This window comes from Cyprinus carpio, chromosome A20 (genome assembly GCF_018340385.1).
Source record: "Cyprinus carpio isolate SPL01 chromosome A20, ASM1834038v1, whole genome shotgun sequence".
In the NCBI taxonomy this organism is placed as follows: domain Eukaryota; kingdom Metazoa; phylum Chordata; class Actinopteri; order Cypriniformes; family Cyprinidae; genus Cyprinus; species Cyprinus carpio.
This window is the reverse complement of record NC_056591.1, coordinates 16152356-16177904: the sequence shown is the minus strand read 5'-3', so window position 1 is coordinate 16177904 and position 25549 is coordinate 16152356. Positions and strand designations below refer to the sequence as shown.

The 25549-nt window shown below is 36.7% G+C and overlaps 2 protein-coding genes and 1 long non-coding RNA gene across 4 annotated transcripts; 2 read left to right on the top strand and 1 right to left on the bottom strand.

The window, feature by feature from the left end:
* Positions 1-130: 130 nt before the first annotated feature.
* LOC109112767 (arf-GAP with SH3 domain, ANK repeat and PH domain-containing protein 2-like) lies at positions 131-19947 on the bottom strand. The gene is made up of 28 exons (XM_042777823.1): positions 19537-19947; positions 13459-13531; positions 11976-12121; positions 11765-11839; positions 11181-11230; positions 10543-10672; positions 10085-10170; positions 9923-9998; positions 9728-9814; positions 9532-9635; positions 9344-9413; positions 8529-8616; positions 8344-8392; positions 8071-8237; positions 7090-7223; positions 6918-7009; positions 6559-6748; positions 6086-6171; positions 5881-5996; positions 5614-5681; positions 5346-5453; positions 2915-3161; positions 2672-2764; positions 1938-2196; positions 1724-1797; positions 1538-1596; positions 715-834; positions 131-623 (listed from the first exon to the last, which is right to left on the bottom strand). The coding sequence occupies exons 1-28, from the start codon at positions 19651-19653 to the stop codon at positions 549-551; spliced, it is 3039 nt and encodes a 1012-aa protein (XP_042633757.1). The 5' UTR covers positions 19654-19947; the 3' UTR covers positions 131-548.
* LOC122148987 lies at positions 1566-6513 on the top strand. Its single transcript, XR_006162765.1, has 2 exons — positions 1566-1703; positions 5379-6513. It is a non-coding gene; the product is annotated as an uncharacterized LOC122148987 (long non-coding RNA).
* A 796-nt stretch (positions 19948-20743) lies between the features above and the next one.
* On the top strand, positions 20744-25546 carry LOC109112775 (cleavage and polyadenylation specificity factor subunit 3-like). 2 transcript variants are annotated; one of them, XM_042777827.1, is made up of 18 exons: positions 20744-20954; positions 21145-21208; positions 21289-21386; positions 21467-21595; positions 21699-21875; positions 21957-22046; positions 22204-22354; positions 22432-22607; positions 23100-23258; positions 23341-23487; positions 23578-23730; positions 23970-24078; positions 24168-24266; positions 24353-24447; positions 24548-24635; positions 24801-24867; positions 24949-25045; positions 25133-25546. In XM_042777827.1, the coding sequence occupies exons 4-18, from the start codon at positions 21497-21499 to the stop codon at positions 25232-25234; spliced, it is 1809 nt and encodes a 602-aa protein (XP_042633761.1). In that variant the 5' UTR covers positions 20744-20954; positions 21145-21208; positions 21289-21386; positions 21467-21496; the 3' UTR covers positions 25235-25546. The 2 variants fall into 2 exon arrangements, with proteins under 2 accessions (XP_042633761.1, XP_042633762.1); XM_042777828.1 differs by having other exon boundaries at positions 21467-21611.
* The last annotated feature ends 3 nt before the right edge of the window (positions 25547-25549 follow it).

Here is a 25549-nt window from a genome sequence, read left to right as displayed (position 1 = left end):
TACTATGAACTGTTTAGCCACTACTTTGAGATTTTTATATATATATATATGTGTGTATATGTATATATATATATATAATTTTTTTCAGTAAAAATATATAGTGCTGAAAATAAAACCAATCCTTAAAATGTACAGAGTAAAAGGTTTAATGGCTTGTTCAGTAACAGAACTTGGAGAACGTACTTGTATGCAAACTACATGTCATTTAACTGCACTTGCAAAATAAGAGTTGCTCTGCAACTGATATAGATAAAAAGCTCTATAAAGATGAGAGTAAGGATGCAACAATATTATGGTTTCTAAAAAATGGTCCCCATTTAAAGCATAGCACTCATCACAGTTCATACATCATTTCTGCTTTAAAGTAGGAGGAAATTGCACTTCGGAATAATTGATAAAGTGAGCCGTTTCCTGAGGTCTTCTGTTTGTGAATGTCCCCTACACCACCATCCAGCCATAAGGACGGCGACTAGTTAATCCATTGTTAAATAATAAGTGGTCTTGAAAAGCCTGTGCCTGTGATCTTATTAAGAGAGCAATGTAGGACATCAATCAGTGATGAAGTGAACAAACGAAACCGGAAAAGCACCCTTCCTGGTCGGCTCCCCGTCAATGTGGCCCACCTGCAGAACACACGGAAGGGTCATCAAGATCACACATGATTCAGTCAGCTGATGTGTGCATGTACAGTGTAAAGCATGACTGCGTACTCACCCACCAATCCTTGTCCTCCTCTCCATCCACTATTATCACCTCTCCTTCAGAGAAGGTCAGTTCATCTAGGTTATCAGCTTTACAGTTATATAGGGCTTTTACTCTCTTAGGTCTCTGTTTCTGAAACAAATACAATGTAAATGTTTTAGATTTGCCACCGACATCAAAATTAATATGTACAATAAAGTATAAAATGCTATTTATTTTTAAGAAAAATAACACTTTTTATTTGCAGATGTCACTTGGTATGTTATGTAATGCAATGAAAATTCACATTTTATTTTTTTTTCATTGTAACTCTGTAAATATTTTTAATCAGTTTGAAAAAAAGCAAAAAATTAATGAAAAATTTCATTTAAAAGAAGAATTACATATACTGTTCAAAATTGTGACATTAATTTTTTAAGAAATTAATACTATTCATAAAATAATCCTGAAAAAAATCTCTGTCACTGTTTCCACAAATATACTAAGCAACTATTTCAACATTGATAATAAGAAATGTTTATTAAGCACCACATGATTGTATTAGAATGATTTCTGAAGGATCAAGTTACGCTGAATAATGGAGTTATGGCTGCGGAAAATTCAGCTTTGCCATCATAGGAATAAATGACATTTTAAAATACATTCAAATAGAAAACAGTTATTTTACATTGTAATAATATTTTACAATATTACAGTCATTACTTGTATTTCGTATCAAATAAACAGGCTTGGTATGCAAAAGAAACTTATTTCAAAAGCATTAAAAAATTGTACCTAACACCAAACTTTTGAACGCAAGTGTACATTTTAATGGCTGTCTTAAATGGTCACTTACAGGTGGGGCCATTCTGGGTTTGGGAGCAGGAGCCGTTGTAGAAGCAGATGGTTTGGAGTCTGGAGAAAACAAAATGTTTTAATGGAAATCAATATTTAAACTTATTTCAACTTAAAATATCTCTAATTTCTTTGGCTTTAGACTTCAGAGCTGCATTCATCAGTATGTAAGTATCATTAAATTCACCTGTTTTGTCACTTGCTCGGGGGACAATGGGCGGAGCTTTATTTACATCTTTACTAAACGGACCAACAGGATCCCTGAGAAATACACAGAACAGTGCAGCTGATTTAATGTAGCTAATGCTAATAATGCTACCAAACAAACTGCTGAAATCCTTATAAAAACACATAAATCAGATAAATGTTATTTGTAATAAAGCTGGGTGGTGACATCTTACCTTGAGGGGGATTTCAATGATTTAGGTGCAGGGGCTTTTGGCTGTGGGGGTACAGGAGGAGGTGGGGGTTTAGATGAAAATGATGTGGGCAACACTGGAGCAGGTGGCACTATGGGTGCTGGTCTAGGTGGGGTGGGTGGTATAACTGGGGGAGCAGAGGGTACAGATGGAACCAGAGGCACTTGGGGAAGAGAGGCCTTTGGATCTGGCGGCAGTGCTCTCTTGGCCGCAGGAGGAGGTGGTGGAGCAGTGGGGAGCACTATAGGAGAGATAAGACCTGTTATGCGTCTGCCTACAAGAAAAACCAGCTTGATTTCTGGAACATGGTGCATGGTGTTCCATAGCAGTTTTACTTGGTTAACCAGTCGGTAGAGCTGGCAGAGCTTTATGGAACAAGCTACCATATTCAACAAAACATCTTGACTGCTGTTCAAAAGTTGGGAGGCAGAAAGATTTTTGTATGTATTAAATAGATCAAAAGCGACAGTACAGACATTTATAGTGTTACAAAGGTTGCTATTTCAAATAAATGCTGTTATTGTGAACTTTCTGTTTATTAAAGAATCCTGAAAAAAAAATGGATCATGGTTTCCACAAAAATAGTTCAACATTGACAAACATTTAGCGATTGAAAAAAATGCAGCCTTGGTGGATGTAAGAGGTTTGTAGAACATATAACAGAAATAATAATCTTTATAGAAATGGGTGGAAGACTCTACTGGGGTCAGACTCACTGTACAATGAGGTTTTTTCTTCTAGAGTCTTGGGGTTTGAAGGGTCTGAGCATGATCTCTGCCTCCTGACCATCTCTGCTGGAGGACTCCACCCTGACATCACAAACACACATAAATATGTACAATTTCTATATGTTTAAGACTTTACTGAAGGTACACTTGTAAGCAAGCTACTTCAGAATGAAAGCTTTTAGAATTTACTGCCAGAAGATTCTAATCTCGCTATGCCTGAATGCTACTCACCCCTTCCCAAGGTACGGGGTGGTAGAAGAGGAATACCAGGCACTCCTGGTAAACCCAAAGGCGGTGGGCTAACATCAAGCATGGTGCCGTATGTCTCATTGCAGATCATGCTAGGAATAAAAGCCCTGTGCTTGTTATTGACCACATTAGCCACGTCCCGTGCCAGAGCGCTCATGTTGGGCATCATGGGGCCAGTGCCTGGAATAATACAGCTAACTGGACGCTCCTCACGCCTTTTGGGAATAGGCTGAAACACAAAATCAGTGGCATATGTATGAGCCAATACATTTTGATCTTTATGTAATGAGCTATGTGACATTCACTATGTAGTGAGCAGTGAATGAGGTTTTGGACAAAATATATGCATGAATATGTACAATACCATTTATGTTGTCCAAGTTAAGAGTCTATTTAAGCTTTTTTTCAGGCTTTTTTAAGTTATTAAATTTTAAATTACATAATCTTTCAAAAATCATTCTAATATGCTGATTTGGTGCTCAAGAAACATTTATTATCAGTGTTAAAAACAGATGTGCTGCTTAATATTTTTGTGGAAACCCTGATGCATTTTTATCAGGACTCAAAAGAACAGCATTTATTTTAAAGGAGCCATGTGTAATGTCTGGCAAAAAAATCAAGTCATACTCCACATTCCATACCAGATGGGGGCAGTATGCCTCAATAAAGTGAATTGGTCTACTCTAGAGTAACAAACGAGAAACGGCATAGTCTCTATGCTCCGCCCCTACCTTCACAACAACCCTAGAGCCATAGCCGAAGCCTAAGAGGACGTTTTGCCTCCAGAGGAACGTTGGGTGATGTCAAGTGATTTTGAAACATGAATTTTGAAACATCTTCAAGCGACTCCCCTTTACCTTTACCAGTGAATATGTTCATATTCGTTTTGTTCATATTACATTTTGAGTTGTATATACACATTATTTGAATTAAATTAATTTGACAGACAGCATTCTGTCAACATCATTGGTCAACATCAGACAGCTGATGTTGACCAAGCTAGCGCCAACCAACGTAACCAGAGCTGCCAACTCTCAAGCATTCACCGTGAGACACACGCAATTGACTCTTTTCACACGCTTTCAAAAAACTTGACCGCTCTGAATATAGTGAGTGAGTGCGCGCGCGGCCGGGGCGCTCTCTCTCTCTCGGGTTCATTATCATCGAAGACATTTCAAGCTTCTTAGGTAATGTTACATTTTAGCATCAGCTTGGTAGAGACGGGCTTTGGTAGATAACAGGTGAAAACCGGATCGGATCTGTGGGTAAGTTATAGCTAGCTTACTATCAAACGCAGCTACGGTTAGCCATCGCTAACATTAGCACGTTTATCGAACAGCCTTCGATACATTTCTATGTTATAACTTCCCGGAAAAAATACGCAAACATATAAAACAAACTTCTAGCGAAATACTAACAGCATCTTACTTACCAATCCAAAAGAAATGTTGCAAGTTCGGAGTCGAAGCTCATTTCTTTCAAGTCCATCAGTTGTCTCCAGCGATGGAAAGCAGTGCCGATGTTTACTCTGTTTCGGCTCCTTTTCTTATCGGATTTGATTTGTGATTCCGAGCGCGGTTGCTTAACATCAGCTTCAAGTACGCCCACAAGCCGTGCGAGTTATTCGTGTATTGCAGGTTGGCTGGTGGTTATGTTGCCCGCATATCGCCTCCCATGGCCGAAACTGGTATTACGACACCTGTCGGGCCGTGGCTAGTAATGCTAATGCTAATTAAGGTTGATATCTCTGCAGCACTATAACTTGACATTTCATCAACGACATCATCTCCCCTAATTCTTCTCATTCTTTTAATTCATTTATTTCATATTTTAAATAAAATTAATACAAAATACACCTACAAAATAAACTAAATGAAAATCTTTGGTAAGATTTTAAATGTCTTCACTGTTACTTCAGATGAATTTAATATATTCTTACTGAATAAAAGTACTAAAAATCTTAAAGATAGTATAACTGTATTAAATGTGACCCTGGACCACAAAACCAGTTTTAAGTGTCAATTTGTGTCAATAAGCTTTACATCGATGTATGGTTTATTAGGATCGGACAATATTGGAGATACAACTATTTGAAAATCTGGAATCTGAGGGTGCAAAAAAATCTAAATACTGAGAAAATCGCCTTTAAAGTTGTCTAAATGAAGTTCTTAGCAATGCATATTACTAATCAAAAATTAAGTTTGATATATTTACAGTAGGAAATTTACAAAATATCTTCATGGAACATGATATTTACTTAATGTCCTAATGATTTTTGGCATAAAAGAAAAATCTATAATTTTGACCCATACAGTGTATTTTTGGCTATTGCTACAAATATACCCCAGCGACTTAAGACCGGTTTTGTGGTCCAGGGTCACAAATGGGATCTTTTGGTAAAAAGTATGTTAACCTTGTCTTCCATCTCATCCTCACTCTCGTCCAGGTCATCGTTATGCAGACGCCAGTCATACTCCACATGCACATGGACGTTGAACTTCCCTGTTTGCGCCTGAGTCAGCTGTTGATCACACAACACAGAAGAACATACTGGAGGGTATACATACTGGAGAACACAATCTCAGGCAAGAAGAGGAAATAACTTGCCCTCAAGAAAAGAAGAGAGCAAAAAGCAGCACTTCAGGATTTCTGCATGCATTAAAGATAACACATATACGCACCAGCTCCTCGCATTTTTTGTGTCTAAGACGCTGTGCCAGATCCAGAGGAGTCTCTCCTGCATCATTAGCTGCAAGAAAAACAGAGATGGCCAAAAGAGAGAAAAAAAAATCAGTAGTTTATATGAAATACTACTAATAAATGAGCAATTTCGCTTGATTTATAAAATAAAAATGCAGAATGCCTAATTTTTTCATTAAAAATTATTTAGTTTTTTTTGTGTAGCTTGTATTCTTGAGGTTAAAGCAGCAAATTATATGAACTCTTACTAAAGGTGACAGATGCTTTTCCCCGCAGTAGCAGCTTCATACATTCACTATTGTCAGTCGAGCAGCAGTAGTGCAGTGCTGTGCTTCCTTTGGCAGTCTGCTTGTCTAAATTCCCACTGCACGCACACACATATGAACATGTAAAATGTCTGAATAATATGTCAAATCTTTTTTTTAGCCAAAATATAGAACATGAGTGGAGTACCTGTTCTGTACAAGGAAGTCCACAATATGGAGAGAGTTCCGGTCCACCATTCGTACTGCAAAATGTAGCGCTGTCTCACCTGGTTCCTGTCAGTGAAAAGCAAAGATATTTGTGTGCGGCCCATGAGGACAATTCAATAGGAAATTAAAATGCATAATGACTTCACCCTACAACCCATTGTCATGGTTATGAACTTCTCTGTTGTTATACATTCAGTTCTTGTTCTCCTGCCCCGTTTAGTTCTGATCAGCTCCTCATTAGTTTCCTTGGTTACCTTTTACTCTCAGGTGTTTCATTAGCCCCATTATGTGTCCTTTGTGCTTTGTTCAGTTCCTTTGCCAGTTATTTGTTATGCCTACATTTGTGTTTGTGCTACCCCTGCCTTGTTTGCTCTTGGATTTATAATTAAAAGACTCTTGTTGAATTCCCTCCTTCGTCGTGCACTCTTTACGGCACCAGCACGTTACACTCACATGTTGGTTAGCTTGTTGAATGGTCTCCATTAGGTCCAGTCCTTCAGCATACACCTGAATTAGAGAGAAGATGTCCCGGGACTTCACTGCCTCACATAGTGCACGCACCCGGGCTGCATTCTCTGCATACTTCTTCTGAACGAAGCGCTTCTCTGTGTATTTGGCTGTAATGAAGTCTTTTCGTACCTGCCTGAAGGACAATTGCGAGAGAAGACATTGTAATGAAGTTTATGATGTGAAGACTAAACTTGGGATTTAAAAGCCAATTGTAAACAGAAGATCTTAATGAGAGACATGTATAATGAATGAAAAAAATGTATTAAAAAAATAAATGTCAATGAAACTTATCTATCGCTCACATGTCACTCGAAGGGTTGGGTTTGGGAATATCTGCTGACAGATTTGCTTCCATGATTTCATTGAATCCTGCATTGCCCACGCTGTTAGCAAGCTGCAACCCATTTAATACCATCACAATCTATATGTTTGCAATTTCTGCTCAAAAAGAACAGAGTTGTCACAAGACTTTACCAAGAGTTCAGACGTGCCCAAGACATCCAGCGTCAGAGACTGTATTCTGGAGTAGTGGACTCCCATTTCCCGATGGATTCCAGAGCATTCGATGCAAATCAACACACCCAGGTTTGTAGAGAGCCATGTTGGATCTGCAGTAACAACAAGAGAAAAGCCACTGAGGTATCATTTGAATTTCATCATACAGGGTTATCTAAGGAAATCTGACCAAAAAGAGAAGTGGAAAGGCCAGATGCAAAACAGGAAGCACAGGGTGTAGATTTCATTTAAAAAAAAAATGCAGATCTTAGGCAAGGCTTTTCCATCTTATTTTTGTAGTGAAAATGTTAAACGATGCAGTTTATAAATAAATGATTTCTAGTTTTATATTTTAATCTTATTTGTTAATCCTGCCACCCTTATAAAAAGGGTTATTTTTGTTTTGTGCAAGATAAATACTACAGTAAAAATAAATGATATGTAACAGTTCAATACACCAACATTCAAAAGTTTTTGAAAGAAGGCTTACCAAGGCTGTATTTATTTGATAAAAAAAAAATTGTAGTGAAAACAGTAATTGGTGAAATTGTAATCATAATTTAAAATAGTTGTTTTCCATTTTAATGTATTTTAAAAATTTCGTTGAAATGGCAAAGCTGAAATTTCAGCAGCCATTACTCCAGTCTTCAGTGTCACATGATCCTTCAGAAATCGTTCAAATATGCTGTTTTGGTGCTCAAGTAATATTTCTTATTATTGTCAATGTTAAATACAGTTGTGCTACTTAATATTTTGTGAAAACCATGATTTTTTAAATTTTCATGATGCATCCTTGCTAAATACAAGTATTAATTTCTTTCCACAAAAAAAGTGCATATAGAAATTAGAAATTGTAAAGGGCAAAATGGTAAAAACTCAAGGATCAAACCTTATAGAATTCAAACTTGCAACATTTCAGTCCCCAAACCACTAAGTTACAATCAATCCCATATTGCTTACTGGAAGCTCCACAGTCACAGCACACGTCATTGCCACTCATCTTCTTCACTTCTTCCACAATGGCCTTGGTCAGCTCCCGTACGATGTTGTTCTCATCCTCGTTCTGATCATCCTTAAAGGCGTTGTTCAGCGCTTCCTCTTTACTATTCTGGAGCACAGACACCCATCTGAAATACAAAGATACACATGAACAGATGAAAAGATAGATGTGTTATATATGCTTATATATATATAAAATGATCTTATCGTATGAGCACACACTTCCACACTCACATTTGACACTCCGCTTCGTCCTCTGCCTGGAAGTGATATGTTCTGTCATCTAGAAGATGGAAGAGAACAGTACGCAAATAAAAATGACCAGCCAACCATATAAACCATAACAGACTCTGAGAATACTGGATCTGAATTTATGAGAGTATTGTGCTGTGACTGTGCTCGTTGTAAAAGTATATTACGTGATATAAGATCAAAGAATTTTTTCTCATCTGGGTTACGCTTCACTTGGCAGGTTAAGAGGTTCAGGTTTGCTGGCGGTACGTTGGCCTGAAAAAAAAAGAGAGAGATAGACAAGAAAGAATGAGCAAAAAAAAAGGCCTACTTTAAGGAATTTATTACCCACTGAAATGGGCTATATAGAATTTATTCTATATTTTATATATCCTACAAAAATAAAATAAAAAATTGTGTCATTTAATAAATGTAATAAATATATTTAATAAACATATTTATGAAGTATATACATTTATATATATATATATATATATATATATATATATATAAAACAATTATAATTCTATTGTACAAACTCTAGAATTTATTATACACACTGTAATTATATATATATTAAAATTATGTAATTTTTTATAATAAATAGGTTTAATTTATATGTGTGTATGTGTGTGTGTGTGTGTGTGTGTGTGTGTGTGTGTGTGTGTGTGTGTGTGTGTGTGTGTGTGATTTTCATTAAACAAACTACATTATCCTTATGAAAGTAATTATTAATTGTTACTTAAATATCTTAAAGACCACAACGAAGTGAGTGAGTCACTCCTTTAGGTTGTAAAAAGATGTATTTTAAAGCAATAAATGAGTAAACATGATAAATGCACCGTGGATATGTTCTGATTTGTATCTTTACATACTTATTTCTTCAAATTAAGCCACTAAATGGTATTCTGATATTATGTTCTTCCTCAAACTCTGTAAAAATGGTGGAGGCAAACTTGCAAAACTAAACCAGAATTCTAAAAAGAGTTACAGACACACCTACCGTTCCATGAGAAATGGTCAATAATCCATTTTTCACAGTGCACTTCCTTTTCTGCCAAACCTTCCTCAGTCTATAAGATAGAGAGAAGCCTTCATCAAGTAAACTTTACAGAACATTCACTACCCTTAAAAAGGATGCGCTGGACTTATAATGCATGTGAATTTCATTTAAGTGCCAGACAAACTCACCCCTCGCTGCGTTTGAGGAGCATCCCAGATCGCTCAGTGCCATGAGCTTTATTGCCCTGCAGCTGGTGAAGACTATAGCCTGCATTCTGCTTTGACTGAAGGTCCTTTCACCACACAAACAAACAAAACAACAAGATTTACCACAAAATTAAGCAACCGTCCTATCAATCATAGTTCCAAATATTTTCTGGCTCACCTCCTTACACTCTGACTGTAGGGCAGATTTGAGAATATCTCTCAGCTGCATCAGCTGTTTCCTTTCTGTATCTTGTGTCTGCTTGTTCTGCAATTCGCACACAAACAATGACATACATAAAAACATTAGAAATGAACAACTTTGTCTAAACAAATACACCTTCAAAAGGTCAGACAGTAATATCAAAAAACGTACTACGGTCAAGTCCGCGGCAAGTTTTTCCATGAAAGGTTTCAGTGTGTCGACAACTTTTAACCCATCCTGAAAGAAACTGTGTGGAAATATGAAAACCACTTCTCTTAAAAGGCTCATTTAAAATAAAATGTATTGCTACTGGGAAATCATAAACAAACATACTTGCACTGGGCATGAAAGAATTTGATGAGGTTTTGGAGCAGGTCTACTCCCTTCTTGACTTTAATTTCATTCACCTTAATGAGATACTAGGAAAAAAAAAATACAGTTTTCAGTATGAAACAATCATTTCAATTGCTTTCTATTTCCATTAACTATTTGTTAACTAAGTTTCAAAAGAGTTAACTAACCATTAACTAAGTTTCTAAATGTAAAAGCTTCTCTTTAACAGTAAATGAAAATGCATGATGATCACTGTGTGAGTGTGTGTGAAAAAAACATAATGAATTGAACTCGGGTCATCTTGCAAAATAATCAACAACTGTAATACCTGACTTTACTTTGGTCATGTCTTATATTACCAAGAAGTGAACAAGGCAAGAAGTGAAACAGGACCATCACTGGTGCTCACTCAAAAAACAAAAAAAGTGACACCCTTGTATGTGAACCACATTCATTACTTCACACATCTGAAGCTGAAAGAGGCGTCTCTCTTTCTCCATCTCTTCTGCAATCTCTCCTCCGCTGACCTCTGTTCTGATAAGACCGTGCTGTTTGGCATGTTCCCGTTTTTCTTTCTCAATCTTGCCCCTGTAAAGAAGTTTAGAACATTGTACATTAAAATTACAGTGGATGCACTTAACCATGCACAAACATTAGGCTTTCATCAATGCCTCATAATGCTCATACTGCACAAAAAAACCTTATATGCCAGCTCTGTTTGTTTACTTAAGGTATGGCCACACATTATGATAAGCTCTTCATGTATTCTATGCTACAGGGCGAGGACTTAAAGGGATAGTTCACCTTTAAACTCAAACATCTGAAATGACTTAACCTCCATCTATGTAGTGCTGCCTTACCTTCCTCTGTATGCTAGATTCAAATAAACTAACCTACAGTTATTAAAACTCTGACCAGGATGTGTTTCCTTTTGTGCATCAAGCTGTAAGGAACAGGAATATCTCAAAGATATCCAATCACTAAGGGCTTCATGAGTGTCTAAGGCTTAAGTTTAATTTTCACAGATCAATCTGTAACTATTACATTTTCATACTTTTTTTCTGAGGTTAATATAAAGAGGTTAATAGGTTCTTACAGTTTGGTTTCATAATCCTTCCATGCTTTATCAAAAGGCTTTTTCAGATCCTGCCAAATAAATGTAAGCACAGTCAACATAAGAATTAAAGGGAATTAAAGAGAATTAAAGAGAATTAAAGGTCAAATATATACTTAAAACACACACACACACACACACACACACACACACACACACACACACAAACCACCCGTTTTTAAATAAGTTGACTACTTTCCTGTATTTTTACAATACTGATTTTTTTCTGTATTTTACTGTTTGAACAGTAGCATATATATATATTTGGTCTCACTTTAGTTTAGGGATCAGTTCTTACTAATAACTAACTATTTACTATGACTTTTGCCTAAGTAAACTCCTAATTTGCTGCTTATTAATAGTTAGTAAGGTAGTTGTTAAGTTTAGGTATGGGAGAGGATTAAGGGATCTAAAATATGGTCATGTATATGTGCTTTATAAATACCAATAAACAGCCAGTATGCCAGTTATATGCATGCCAATAAGCAACTAGTTCATATTAAGAATCGGCCCCTAAATTAAAGTGCTACTACATATTTTTATAAAGATGTTTGTTATTTGCATACCCCTTTGACTCCTTTAAGGTCTCCCTTCAGCAAACTGTCAAGTGGGAAAGTGATGATGTTATTCATGTTCTGCAGCTGTTGGCACAAAATAAGACATTAGGAGCTTCAAAACAAAGTGAATAGTTTGTGTAATCCCAAGCAAGACAAATACAGGTCTAAAATATTCAAAGCAAAAAGATCCATAACAGATGGATGTCAGAGACTTGCTTACCAAGTTCTTAAAAAGACTACTGAGCTCCTTGGTGAAATCAGAAAATTTGAGGAAGTATTTGGGCAACTCAGGGTCATCTTTGTACACAGTGCTATCTGTAAACCTCTCCAGTGCCTGGATGTACTGCTCCTCATTCTCTACGTGAGCTGAAGACACAGAAACAGTCTGTCAGTCATTTTACCTCTACGTTATTGTTATTATTGTAAGTTACAAGAACTTGTTTGGTGATCAAGGATACTTGGTGCTTTTTCCAAATGTCAGCTTGTGAAGCTAAGTTGTTTTTAATACACTTTGCTTGAACTTATATCGGTGGTTCAAGCAGGCATTTTCCATTCCTACCGCTTGCAAAAAAAACATACTTTCTAGTTTATGAGTAGAGTGCTGTAGAAAAGAGCTTATTAACCACTCCCCAGTTTTGTGAAGTACAGCAAAGATCTGGGTTACTATAAAGAGGAAACATTGTGCTTACAAAATCTGCTTCCTTCACTGAAGGAAACTCACTAAGAAGAATTTATTCTTTTTTATTCAACTAGTTTTCAGAATTTGCCCAGTTTTAAACCATCTCACACGGTACTCATTTTGATGTCCATGTTTGTGTAAACCAATGTTATTTTAGTATTATTAATATAGTATTTTAGTATTTATTTATATTTTGATTTTAAAAAATATTTTGAAAAAACAAAATTTTAAAATTTATACACATTTTTATATATATCACACTAATAATAATAATAATAATAATAATAATAATTCATTATTATTATTATTATTATTATTTCCCCCAAATATTTCTATTTAGCTTTATTTTATTTAAAAGATGTTCTACCCAAACCATCAAACTGACATTTTTTTTTTCTGTGGATTAACTAGCAAGAATTAATTGTTCAACCACAAGCACTGTGCTAATAAATGTGTTAAGGGTCTGTTTTGATTTCATGCAGACTTAAACAACAACATCACTGCAGAAAACGCTGAGTAACTTTCCTGTACAGTATTACAGCATGTACACAGAGGTTAAGGTTAAGGTTAAGGTTAACCGCTCATCTGTGTTTTTTTTTTTTTTTAAGATTTAAAGAAAGCTTGAGATATGATAAACTAGCTCTAAATTTGTACATGGAACACAAGAGAAAGAAAGAAAAAAACAGAGAGGGGAAATAAGCAGGTTCCTGCTGGAACAGGTATCTGTGATTCTAGCAGGAATGAGAGGAATGTGTGAGGTAGAGCACAAAACCTGCTCACTATAGTATCAATGACTTGAATCACACTGTACATGAAACCAAAAGCTTTGTCCAGGCTATTGTTATATTTCCTTTGCCACTGTTTGTGTAGATGGGCTTAAAAGAACAATTATACTTTTATTTATACAGTCAAAAAACATTAACTTCAAAACCGATGCGATTTATAGTACAAAATAAAAGTGCAAAATTAGCACAAACCTATTGGTTATTGATTAAGACTGAGATGGTTTTTTTGCAATACTCACTCAGACCAGAGCTGTTTATGGCCTTGACTGACTTCTTCATTTTGTGCAGCACACTGCGGTCCAGATCCAACGCCTGCAAAACAACATGAATCATTTACTTAGAAGGAAGTTTTGTACTGAACAGACCAGTTCTCTTTTTTATTTCCACAACAAGGAACTGCATCTTAAAGGCCTTAAAATGTATTACAATGGCTAAAAATGCTGCATACTCTCCACTCTCAGAAAAAAAGATACAAAAGTTATCACTGGGGTACTTACTTTTCAAAAGGTACACCTTGGTACCTTATTTACCTTAAAATGTGCATATTGGTACCTTAAAGATAAATATTTGTACCAAAATGTACATATTAGTACCCTTCAAAAGGATACTGCCTCAGTGACAGCTTTTGCATTTCTTTTCTGAGAGTGCATCACATTTACATTTATGCATTTATGCACATACATTGCATTCTAGATAGATACACATTTTATTAGTTCTTGCTTTCCCTAGGAATCAAACCCATGCTCTACCGTTTAAGCTACAGGATTGCCTAATAAACATAACCGGTACCTTTTCGTGCACAGAGTAGGTCAAATTATAATAACAAATGTAAAAAACATTTGTAATCCAGTTTTGTACAGCATTGTGTTTATACTTCCCTCTCACACACACAACACAATTGAATTTACATCCAGACGCTCTCAGATAGCCTATAATTTATTCACCCATCAGTCACGCTGAATCACGCGCTGAGAATTTTGCACAAAAAGAGCCGAGTGAAGTAGACAGAGTTGTGGCCTAAAATCTGTTTATGCAAGAGTCATATCTGGTATGAGACCAAGACAAAATCATCTGATGAGGGATAACCCTGGTGCCCACCAGCTGACAGCACTCATACATTTCCAACTGTCACAGTCTGTCATTGAGCATTAAGCGTGTTATGATAAAACATGCACTACCATTGCAAAGCAGGACACAATACTGATATAAATATTAAATATTATACTAGATATTGTACTAATATTTCACAATATTTTGATCAAATTAGCACAGCCTTGGTGAGCATAAACCAGAGCATGAAAGACATTTCTTTCTAAAACATCAAAAAATCTAAATGACCCAAAACTTTCAAACAGTAGTGACCATCAATTTATTATGTTAGTAAGTTTTCGACATGCTAACATTAAATCTTAAGTGATGAGAAATTATGGATATTCTCTGTCAATTTTTACTCATTTAAAACATCAAGTTTATAATATACGCCACTGAAAATATATTACAAATATATTGCTTTTTTTCTTAGCTTTGGAAATTGACTCATGAAATGAAGTAGCAGTCATGAAAGAAATATGAAAGACTGTCAAGATGACCTGCAAAAAGTATTTGGAACTTTTAAAGTCTTTAAAGACTTTTCCTTGGGAATGTAACTGAACGACTGAGATTCAATAAAGTACAAAAAGTATGAAATAGTACAAAAGTGTGAAATACTAAAGCACTGTAATGAAGTACAGTAATTCAAATACTTTACACTCATATTTACATCTCTGTGCTGTTCTAGTTTGACATTTTGCAGAAATTGGCCTTGTATGAAAGAACTGCACTATCTGAGCTCACAAAACAAAACAAAACAAAAAAACCCAGAGAGTTACCGAACAGGCAGACACATAAAAAAAAAAAAAAAAAGATGTGGAAAACCAGCGAGCAGATGTGTGTGTGTGAGAAGGAGACTAGACGGGACAAGCTGGGACAAGAAGTGGGACAGCCATCCCTCCTTAGCCCTAAGGAATGAGAAAAGATGAAGGGAAAGAAAGAGAGAACAGGAGGGGGCGAGAAAGAGATGAGAGAAATTAACTGCACTGGGTATCCATCAAAGGCAAGCCTCACCAGGACACCACACACAGGGATGGAAGAACCGGAAACGACAGCAAAAAGCATACTAACTGCCATCTTTATGGCATCTGTGTGTGTACGAAGCTCTCGTGCTACACAGAAAGAGCATATCCAAAGATTTAAAGGGTTTGACAAAAATCATTTTGTAGACGAGCAAACTTATGAAAGAAAGAATGTGCACGAGATCCAGCACCAGTCTTTACGTAAACCATAAACATCTGTTACCTCAGTTTCTTCCTCCATTAAGGCTAAATGCAAACGGGGTAGTGGTAAAGGGCAACTCATAAAGAGTGCTTCCCTCTGTGTATCCCAGTCACATGAAAACGCCAGTTCCTCTTAGAGCCCGAGGCAGTGGATTTTACTCATGCCTGCTTTTCAAAAATCAGCTTGCCCTTGAAATAATATGAGCGTTTTTACACTTGTAGTTCGGTTTTCTTGTCTTTTGGTCAAGAAAACCGTAAAAGTAAATGATACATTCTTGGTTCACTTATCATTCACTGTCATTTTTAACACTGAACCTAAAGATACTAAAGAGAAAATGATAAGGTCACAGCCTGATTGGACAACTTTTATGTACTGAACCGTAATGGGCAACACAGCTTCTTAAGACGAGAAGAACCAGGTATTTTTTCGCATCTTCTGACATCAAATCCTGTTTTGGTTCATTTGGTCTACTTGTTTGGTCCACTCCAAGGTTCGGATGCCAGCGTTCCCACTTATTCAAATGAACCTCACTAAGAGTGCAGTCGCACCAGAGTTCGTTTTAATCAAACTAAACCTACCAAGAGTGAACACATCCTATGAAGATTTTACCTCATGAACTGTTTGGGCTGCTTCTTTGTCATGATTCCGGAATGACTGATACTTTCCCCATTCATCAGAAGTTCTGAGTCAGAGTGTAAAAGAGATAAAAGAGGAAGAGCTGCGGAGCTTCTTAAGATTAGCAGCACAAAATAAAGGGTCATTCTTAAGACATTAGTTCAGCTAGATCTACTATTCTGATGGTGAAACATGCTGACAGAGTTCAGAACTGTTTGCACAAACAAAGCACTTTTAGATTTCTGTTGAAGAAGTCACTGCAATTTTAAAACTAATGCAAACTTTTAGAAGAACTACAGAACATATATAGTTGATCTTATATATTGTTCAGATCAGTAGTATACAAAAAATGATTACAGTTATTTGTTAAGGACTATTCTACCGGATAAGAATGGTGTTAACCAGTTACTGTCGAATCGATGTTACCACACAAAATACATTATTAGGTTATTGGATGCAATAATTGTTACAATGTACAGTGGGTATAAAGAAAAATCACCCCCCTTTACAATAATCACTTTTTTTTTGCTTTGCAGTGCAACTTATAACATCCAAGTGAAAGATATAACAACAACATGTCAGAAAAAAAAAAAAAAAAAACAAAAAAAAAAGAACAACCCATTTTAAAAATAATTTGTTGAGCTAGGGATGTCAATTTTCGATCCACCTTTTGCTTTAATTACAGCCTTTAGTCTGTTGGGATTTGTCTCTATAACTTTGCACATCTAGACTTTGTGATATTTGCTCACTCTTCTTTGCAGAACAGCTCAAGTTCAGTTATATTTGATGGTGATCGTTCATGGACTGCAGTCTTTGAGTCATTCCACAGATTTTCAGTGGGGTTTAAGTCTGGGCTCTGACTAGGCCATGCAATGATATTTTATCTTTTTCTCATTTAACCACTGTGTGCTCGGCTTTGCTGTGTGCTTTGGGTCATTGTCATGTTTGAAGGTAAAATTTCTTCCCATTGACAACTTTCTGGCAGAGGGCAGCAGATCTTCCTCAAGAATTTGATGGTATTTTGCCCAATCTATTTTTCTTTCTATCCTGACAAGAGCTCCAGTCACTGCTGCAGAGAAACACCCCTATAACAAAATATTACCACCTCCATGCTTTACTGTAGGAATGCTGTTTGGATGGTGGGCTGTATTGGATTTCCACCAGACATTTTGTTTGTTGTTGAGGTCAAATAATTCAATTTTACTCTCATCTGCCTCCGAATCTTCAAGGTGCGTTTTGGAAAAGCTCAGTCGTGACTGCATGTGGCCTTTCTTGAGGAGTATCTTTATTCTTGCAGCCATTCCATACAAGCCACATTTGTGAAGAATTTGTGATATTGTTGTCACATGAACACAATGACCACTCTTCAGAGCTTCAGAGTTGCTGTAGGCCTCTTGATAGCCTCTCGGACCAGTTTCCTCCAGGCTCTTTCATCCAGTTTGGACGTCCTGATCCAGGGAGGGTCTGTGTTGTATCAAATACCTTCCACTTCTTAATAATAGACTTCACTGTGCTTCTAGGCATTGATAAAGCCTTTGAATTTTTTTGTTTCCATCTCCTGACTTGTGGCTGTCCACAACTTTATCCCGGAGAACTTTTGACAGTGCCTTGCCACCCATAGTTGATTGTTTGCTTCAGTTGCACAAAAAAGGAATGAAATGCTTCAGGAAATCTCTTTTCATGTTGAACTCATCAAAATGACCACAGTTACCAAATCTCAAATTCAAATGTCTTCCATTGACAATGAGAATATCAACACCTAAACCAGATTAAAATCAAAATCCATAATTAGAAGTTCAATATCACAACTTCCAAAACTTCCAAAAGTGATTTTTGTTTTTAATTTTTTTTTATTTCTGACATGTTGGTGTTATATCTTTCACTTGGATATAAGTTGCACTAAGTAAATACAGTAGGATAAAACAAAAACTGACTTCATTTAAGGCTGCAAAGCAACAAAATGTGATTATTGTAGAGGGGGGTAATTCTTTCCTATAACCACTGTAAGTTCAACTTTTCTAGTTTCTAACTTTTCCTAGAAAAAAAAATTAAAAGGTCTGTAGTTAGAAAAAGTTGATTTACAGTACCCATCATGTGGGCTAATGCCCATCTACATGAAACTGACATCTGATTCATTATCATGCAGAGATCAGCCCTTGTACACGGTATAAAAAAAAAAGACAAACATAATTTTAAAGATAGATTGAACTATCAAAGAAGATTAAGTTGACACTACATACAAATTTAATTAAAGTCTATATTTATGCCATTTAGTTTAAGCAACTTAAACAGCTATAACTTACAATGTCAAGTTTGGAAAGCAGGGTCGAGCTAACAGTCTGATGAGCATGCTCAGTTTGATCACTGATGATGCATTTATGTTTTTTGTCAAAGCATGGGGACTTATGATGATGACAAATATTTGTAATTCGTAATTAATATATGTTCTAGCTCCATATAGTTTTGTTGATTATATTTTGTTATAAAAGTTGTGTAATATTTCAATTCACCATTATGTTAGTTTTCTCTTCTGCTAAGTTTCGTCCATTTCAATGAGTAAGTGTTGGTGTATAAGTAACTCTGTATAACCTTCTCGATTTGCTCCACAAACTGATACACAAGTTAGACAATGTTCTACATCACTATGACTGTGTAACGTTAATGATCAGCTTAACGTAAAATGTTTACTCAACTTGGATCCACAAGCAAAAATATTTTGAGTTTATAAAAAAAAAAAAAATGTTTTTGGTATTTCACAACATAACAAAATATGGCACAATCATGGTACCAATGCCATGACACTTTTTGATACTTTGTATTAGTTGGGGTCTGGAGAATAGTTTTAAATGATTAACATTTTAGCATTATAAGTCTTCAACCATCTTTTTATGTTTGTCTTATTTATGTAATATCTGTATTTGTTAATAACTGTGTTACCTCAGATAGGCACAGGCCTGTGTAAATCAGTCCTTAAAGTCTCCTATATGATTTATAAATAACAAATCAGTGTTACTGTAAATGTATGTGATATCAGGTTCATTATGTGACTTTGAGACTTATAAAAGGCTAAAATTGCTAACAAGTTAAGAGTAGCATCAAAATAACATTAACATAACATAACATTCTACAATAAGAAGTTACATGAACCTGTGAGAAACATGGGCGAGGTTCACTTCCAACACAGTATACACTGAAATTTGGTGCTGCAAGAAGGAAGTTATTTTCCAGGCTCCTTTTGTAAAACAGACTAATAGTATTTACTGAACCAATGTTCTGAAGTCAGACAGCACACTTTCTGTAATACAATTTGAATTATACAGTTCATAATTGTGTTTTATCTGTAAATTATACTGTACATCCGTATTATTGGCATTGTAAAAGTGTTTTACCTCTTCCAGTGTGGCAACTGTATTCCTACAGTGAGCCATGCGCGTGCAGAACACCGATGTTGTTGGTGCTTTATAGTCCTCACTGGTAATGTCCATAAAATCCAGTACTGTCAGCATGATTATTCCCTTTAAATCAAGACTAAAACCAAGACAAGAAACATAAAGTTTGTTAAATGTTGTCCTTTACTAAAAGACCGCACCAAACCCGATTCAACTCAGTCCGTGTCAGTCATTCCTTAAAGTATTTTGTTTAATAATTTCCGCATGGAGTCCAAACAGATCGAAAAGAAAAGAGGCAATGAGAAGTTCGTTCGTCTTTGAGCAGGAGAGTTGAACAGCTCCATCACACGCGCAGCTGACCAGATCAACGCTTCTGGATTCCACCCGTTTGTACCTGTACAGCAGAAGTTCACTTTACATGCGATTTGTAGGCGGATTCATATCACCCGTCAATCATATCCAGCCCGCCAATGAGAGAGAACTCCCGATCTTGTTGTCCAATCAGAGTTTAGGGATGTAATCTAACGCTGGAAACCTGAAAAGCTGAAATAATTTTTGAATAATAATACGCTTTTAACGAAGCACACATCTTCCACACAATATTCTAACAAAATGTTGACTTTAGTACAGTGGTAAGATAGTTAATTATTTGGCAACATATAATTCTTGATTCATTCGTAAGCTCGATCGCTCTCTCTCTCTCTCTCTCTCTCTCTCTCTCTCTCTCTCAAATGAGCTTTATTGGCATGACTTGCACAGTACTTTTGAAAGCATTGTCCATTACATGAATAAGGAATAAACGAAAGTATAACAAAAAAAAAAAAAAAATCATCACAAAAATAAAGAAAAAAATAAAAACATGCATACTTTCTATAAATAAAAAAAAAACTTTGCACAACATTACATAATTAACTAATAACTAATAACTAAAGAATCTTGCTTTAGTTTTGTCCACTGGCTGACAGTCTTAGTTTGTGACAGGCTGATATATATATATATATATATATATATATATATATATATATATATATATATATATATATATATATATATATATATATATATATATATATATTCTATACTAATTAAGCTTGTGTCATTTTCCTTAAAGCTTTGCAACATAATTTGATAAACTATTTAACTATCCGCTTTAGTTAACTTTTTTCTTTTTCTTTATTTTCACTTCGAACTTTTATTTTGACACATTCATGACTACACCGGAAGTACTTTTGTCATGTCCATAGTGTGTGTGGTTCTCAGTGCGCATGAACGTTGTCTGTTATTATTAGAAATATCGATGGATATTGAATAAGTAATTCTCAGTTAAGCATAAAATACACCATAAGCATGGCTACAAAACGTAAAGCGGATGTGCCAGTGCCTGCGGAAGAGAGTGATCAACTTCTCATAAGACCACTGTGAGTTCAGTTCATTCTTAACGTTACTGTGTTTATTCCCGCCAGATGTTTTGGTGACTTACTGTTTGACTTACAGTTTTTATTACAAATAATAAAACAATATTTAACTGGACCAAAAGGACATTAAAGATGTTTTGCACCCGTGTTAATCCTTTCTCGGAGTACTTCTTCACTGTGATTTTTCTAACAGAGGAGCTGGTCAAGAGGTGGGCAGGTCCTGTATCATCCTGGAGTTCAAGGGCCGTAAAATCATGGTAAGCTAAATTTTGTGCTCTATCCTTCTTTTGATGGATTGTATTGACAGATGTATTTTTGACTTGTTATGTCTTTGCAGCTGGACTGTGGCATTCACCCTGGATTGGAGGGCATGGATGCATTGCCTTACATTGATTTGATAGACCCAGCTGAGATTGACCTGCTCCTCATCAGCCAGTGAGTCCCATTCTCTAAACGAAAGATATCAAGTCATCGGCATCTTAACTATCTGCGGACCACCTCTTTTTCTCTGGCAGTTTTCACTTGGACCATTGCGGAGCCTTGCCATGGTTTTTACAGAAGACAAGTTTCAAAGGGAGGACTTTCATGACCCATGCCACCAAAGCCATTTACCGCTGGTTGCTTTCAGACTATGTGAAAGTCAGGTACACCAAAGCTCCTGTTTCAATAAAACGGCACTTTAATTAATTTATTTTTTTTTAACCAGATCCAGCTCTAATGTACTGTCTGGTTTCCTTGTTTCTGAAGAACATCTCAGCGGATGATATGCTGTACACTGAGACTGATCTAGAAGAAAGCATGGACAAGATTGAGACCATCAACTTCCATGAAGTGAAAGAGGTGGCCGGCATCAAGTTCTGGTGCTACCACGCAGGTCATGTTTTGGGAGCAGCCATGTTCATGATTGAGATTGCAGGAGTGAAGGTAGGTGAAGGTTATTGATTCAGATCTTTACAGCGACGCTCACACTCATTCTGTGCTAATGATCATCATCATTCTCTTCAGCTACTGTACACAGGAGATTTCTCCCGTCAAGAAGACAGACATCTCATGGCAGCTGAGATTCCCAGCGTCAAACCAGACATTCTGATCACAGTGTGTACTTGATTTTATGCTGGCAACATGATTTTTTTTGTCTAGTGTTCAACAAATTATGTGTTTCTCTGGCCCCACCACAAACAGTTTTTACTTGTTATTTACCTTTTGCTTACAAAATAAATTCATTACGACATCTTTTTTTCTATTCATGTAGGAGTCTACATATGGCACGCACATCCATGAGAAGAGAGAGGAGAGAGAGGCTCGTTTCTGTAACACGGTCCATGACATAGTGAACCGTGAGGGCCGCTGTCTCATCCCCGTGTTTGCTTTGGGTCGAGCCCAGGAGCTGCTGCTCATTTTAGGTGAAGTCCAGTCGTCCAGACTCTCAGCCTCATCATCAACAATGCCTTACTGAACTTCTGCATGTCCTCTATTTCAGATGAATACTGGCAGAATCACCCTGAACTCCATGACATTCCCATCTACTATGCCTCATCCCTGGCAAAGAAGTGCATGGCTGTGTACCAGACCTATGTGAACGCCATGAACGACAAGATCCGCAAGGCCATCAACATCAACAACCCGTTTGTCTTCAAGCATATCAGCAATCTTAAGGTCTTAAATCTGGGAATAGACCAGACAGATCTTAGATTTTAGCTTGGTCTAGTCATTTTGTTAGTTGCTTTTGTCCTTTTTCTCAGTTTTTCTCAGTTTTGAAAAAATATTTCTTTTGACTTATTTCAGGTAGTTTTCATTTAAGTATTTATCTAATATTTTATTTTCTTTTGAAATAGCTTTCATTTTTATATTTTCTGTGTTCATTTTAGTGTTAGTAATTTTGTTAGTTTTTTTCTTTAATATTTTTTAGATATTTTACTTTTTATTTTATTTTTCAGTTTTTATAGTAATTTTACAGTACTTCAACGTATTCATTTCTTTTAGTTGCCAAGAAAATGTTATCATTTTCATTTAAGTTTTTTAATATTTTGAATTTATTTGAATTCCGCTTTAATTTTAGTAGATTTAGTTAAAAATAACAACACTTGTTTAATAGGAAATATTCCAAAAATGGATCTAATTTGTATAAACTTGTGTGTTCTCCTCCAGAGCATGGACCATTTCGATGACATTGGCCCTAGTGTGGTGATGGCATCTCCAGGTATGATGCAGAGCGGTCTTTCCAGAGAGCTTTTCGAGAGCTGGTGCACCGACAAGAGGAACGGTGTCATCATAGCAGGTTATTGTGTGGAAGGAACGCTCGCCAAGGTGAAGCTCCTTGACCCTCAGCAACAATATCAGCACAGATCAGCATCAAGTTTCTTATGAATGCTGAATTAAATCTCTTCAGCATATCATGTCTGAGCCAGAGGAGATCACCACCATGTCAGGACAGAAGCTTCCGCTGAAGATGTCCGTGGACTATATCTCCTTCTCTGCTCATACGGACTACCAGCAGACCAGCGAGTTCATCCGAGCTCTGAAACCTCCTCATGTGGTAACTAAGTGATGATAATGTCATAAGATGGTCATGGCAGCAGGTCATCAGGTTCTAGATCAGGTGTCATGTTATTGTTGTGGTTTTCAGATCCTGGTCCATGGAGAGCAGAATGAGATGGCTCGACTGAAAGCCGCCCTGATTAGGGAGTATGAGGACAATGATGAGGTTCACATTGAGGTGCATAACCCTCGTAACACTGAGGCCGTCACGCTGAACTTCAGAGGAGAGAAACTGGCGAAGGTGAGACCGCTGCTGTCTCTTAAGTTTTCCCAGTTTTTCTTGATCATACCCACAGTTAGATACAGCTACTACAGTAGTTAGTCAAAATAATAATCACAAACAGTTCTTCTCCCAAGTAAAATGACTGATTAGTTTCATCCTGACTACAACTAGCATTTTTCTTTAGATTTAATGAATCCTTCATGAAACATCTTGATTTGTCATATCTGTTTATCATTACAATTTTTTGGTCTTTTTAGGTGATGGGCTCTCTTGCGGATAAGAAGAGTGTGCAGGGTCAGCGGGTCTCTGGCATCCTGGTGAAAAAGAACTTCAGTTATCACATCCTCGCCCCCTCTGACCTCTCCAGTGAGCTGGTGTTTGTGATCGCTTCAGGTCTTTCATATGTGTTTGAGTGTGTGCTTCTTACACCTGTTCTTTTTTTCTTAATGATGCAGATTACACTGATCTGGCCATGAGCACAGTGAAACAGACTCAAGCCATTCCCTTCACCGGCCCTTTTCCCTTGCTTTTGAGTCAGCTACGGCACCTGACAGGTGTGTATACATGTGTGTGTGTGTGTGTGTTTTGTGTTCATATGTTGTCCTCATCGTGTGTGGGTGTGTGTGTGTGTTCGTTATAGGTGATGTGGAGGAGATTGAGATCTCGGAGAAGAGCACGTTGAGAGTCTTTAACAGCATCACAGTGGTTCATGATCAAAACGTGGTCTTGTTGGAGGTGAGGGGCACAGCGGTCATTCACACACCAGTGTTACTGCGACAGCTGAAGTGACTCAGGTTGATTGTGTGTCTGTCTGTCTGTTGTGTTCTTCCTCTAGTGGTTTGCCAATCCTCTGAATGACATGTACGCTGATGCGGTCACCACAGTGGTGCTGGAGGTGCAGTCAAACCCTAAAGCTCAAAAAGGTGAACGCTTTTTATCAGCTTAACAGCTCTCATTTATTTCCATTCTTCCTTTCTCTTTTCATTTTCTTTCTTTGTTGGTTTCTTCCTGTTTCTTGCTTTGATAGCTTCCTTTATTTTCTGTTTCCTTCATTCCATCCATCCATCTTTCTTTCTTTTTCATTGTAGTTGTTCAGCCCCAAGAAAAGAAGGTGGATGTGAATGTTTTCCAGAGCAGATTACTGAAAATGTTCCAGTAAGTTCATCCTCATGGCACTCGGCTAACCGTCAGTGATATTTATGATGAACTAAATTCTTTTTCTGCCCCAATCTGCAGAGACATGTTTGGAGAAGAATGTGTCGACTTTAAAGACAAGAACTGTCTCACTGTAAGTGTAGATGGGAAAACTGCCTTCATCAACCTGGAAACCCGAGTAAGCATTAACACTGTGATTCATACACACTTACGTTTTATGGGAAGGCAAGTCTTCTAATTCTTGACTTTTGATATTTGTGTTTAGACCGCGGAGTATGAGGAGGCCAATTCTGAAGATGATTCTCTCAGAGAAATGGTGGAGCTCGCTGTACAGAGGCTGTATGAAGCCATGAACCCCGTCATGTGAGATGGGCTCTTCATTTCTTTAAGGAACTTTTATAATCAGGGTCCATCTAATTTGAACCAGACTGAAGACACCAGATACTGGACTGGCTAAAGCACTTCAAACCATTGAATTTAAGTTAAATGTCAAATGTAAAACAGTTAAAGGTAAATGTTGATACATGTGTGCAGTCTACTGCAGTCTCTTTCAGTTCTTCTACATACAATATGTAGTGATCATTTAAAATCTTTTTTATTTCACATTTTCATGTTTAGGAAAATGAGCTGTAATTTCAGATCCAATCTACTGATTTAATAAAAGAGGTCTTTGAGTCAAGCT

Excerpts from the sequence above, each read along its gene's own strand:
- LOC109112767 (XM_042777823.1), bottom strand. The coding sequence starts at position 19,653 with ATGCTGACAGTACTGGATTTTATGGACATTACCAGTGAGGACTATAAA. Across the intron at positions 8,617-9,343 it reads TGACCATTTCTCATGGAACG|GCCAACGTACCGCCAGCAAA; the intron begins GTAGGTGTGTCT and ends TTTTTTTTTCAG. Across the intron at positions 1,798-1,937 it reads TCATTGAAATCCCCCTCAAG|GGATCCTGTTGGTCCGTTTA; the intron begins GTAAGATGTCAC and ends TGTATTTCTCAG.
- LOC109112775 (XM_042777828.1), top strand. The coding sequence starts at position 20,884 with ATGGCTACAAAACGTAAAGCGGATGTGCCAGTGCCTGCGGAAGAGAGT. Across the intron at positions 21,612-21,698 it reads TCAGGTACACCAAAGCTCCT|AACATCTCAGCGGATGATAT; the intron begins GTTTCAATAAAA and ends TTGTTTCTGAAG. Across the intron at positions 23,731-23,969 it reads GAGGAGAGAAACTGGCGAAG|GTGATGGGCTCTCTTGCGGA; the intron begins GTGAGACCGCTG and ends TGGTCTTTTTAG.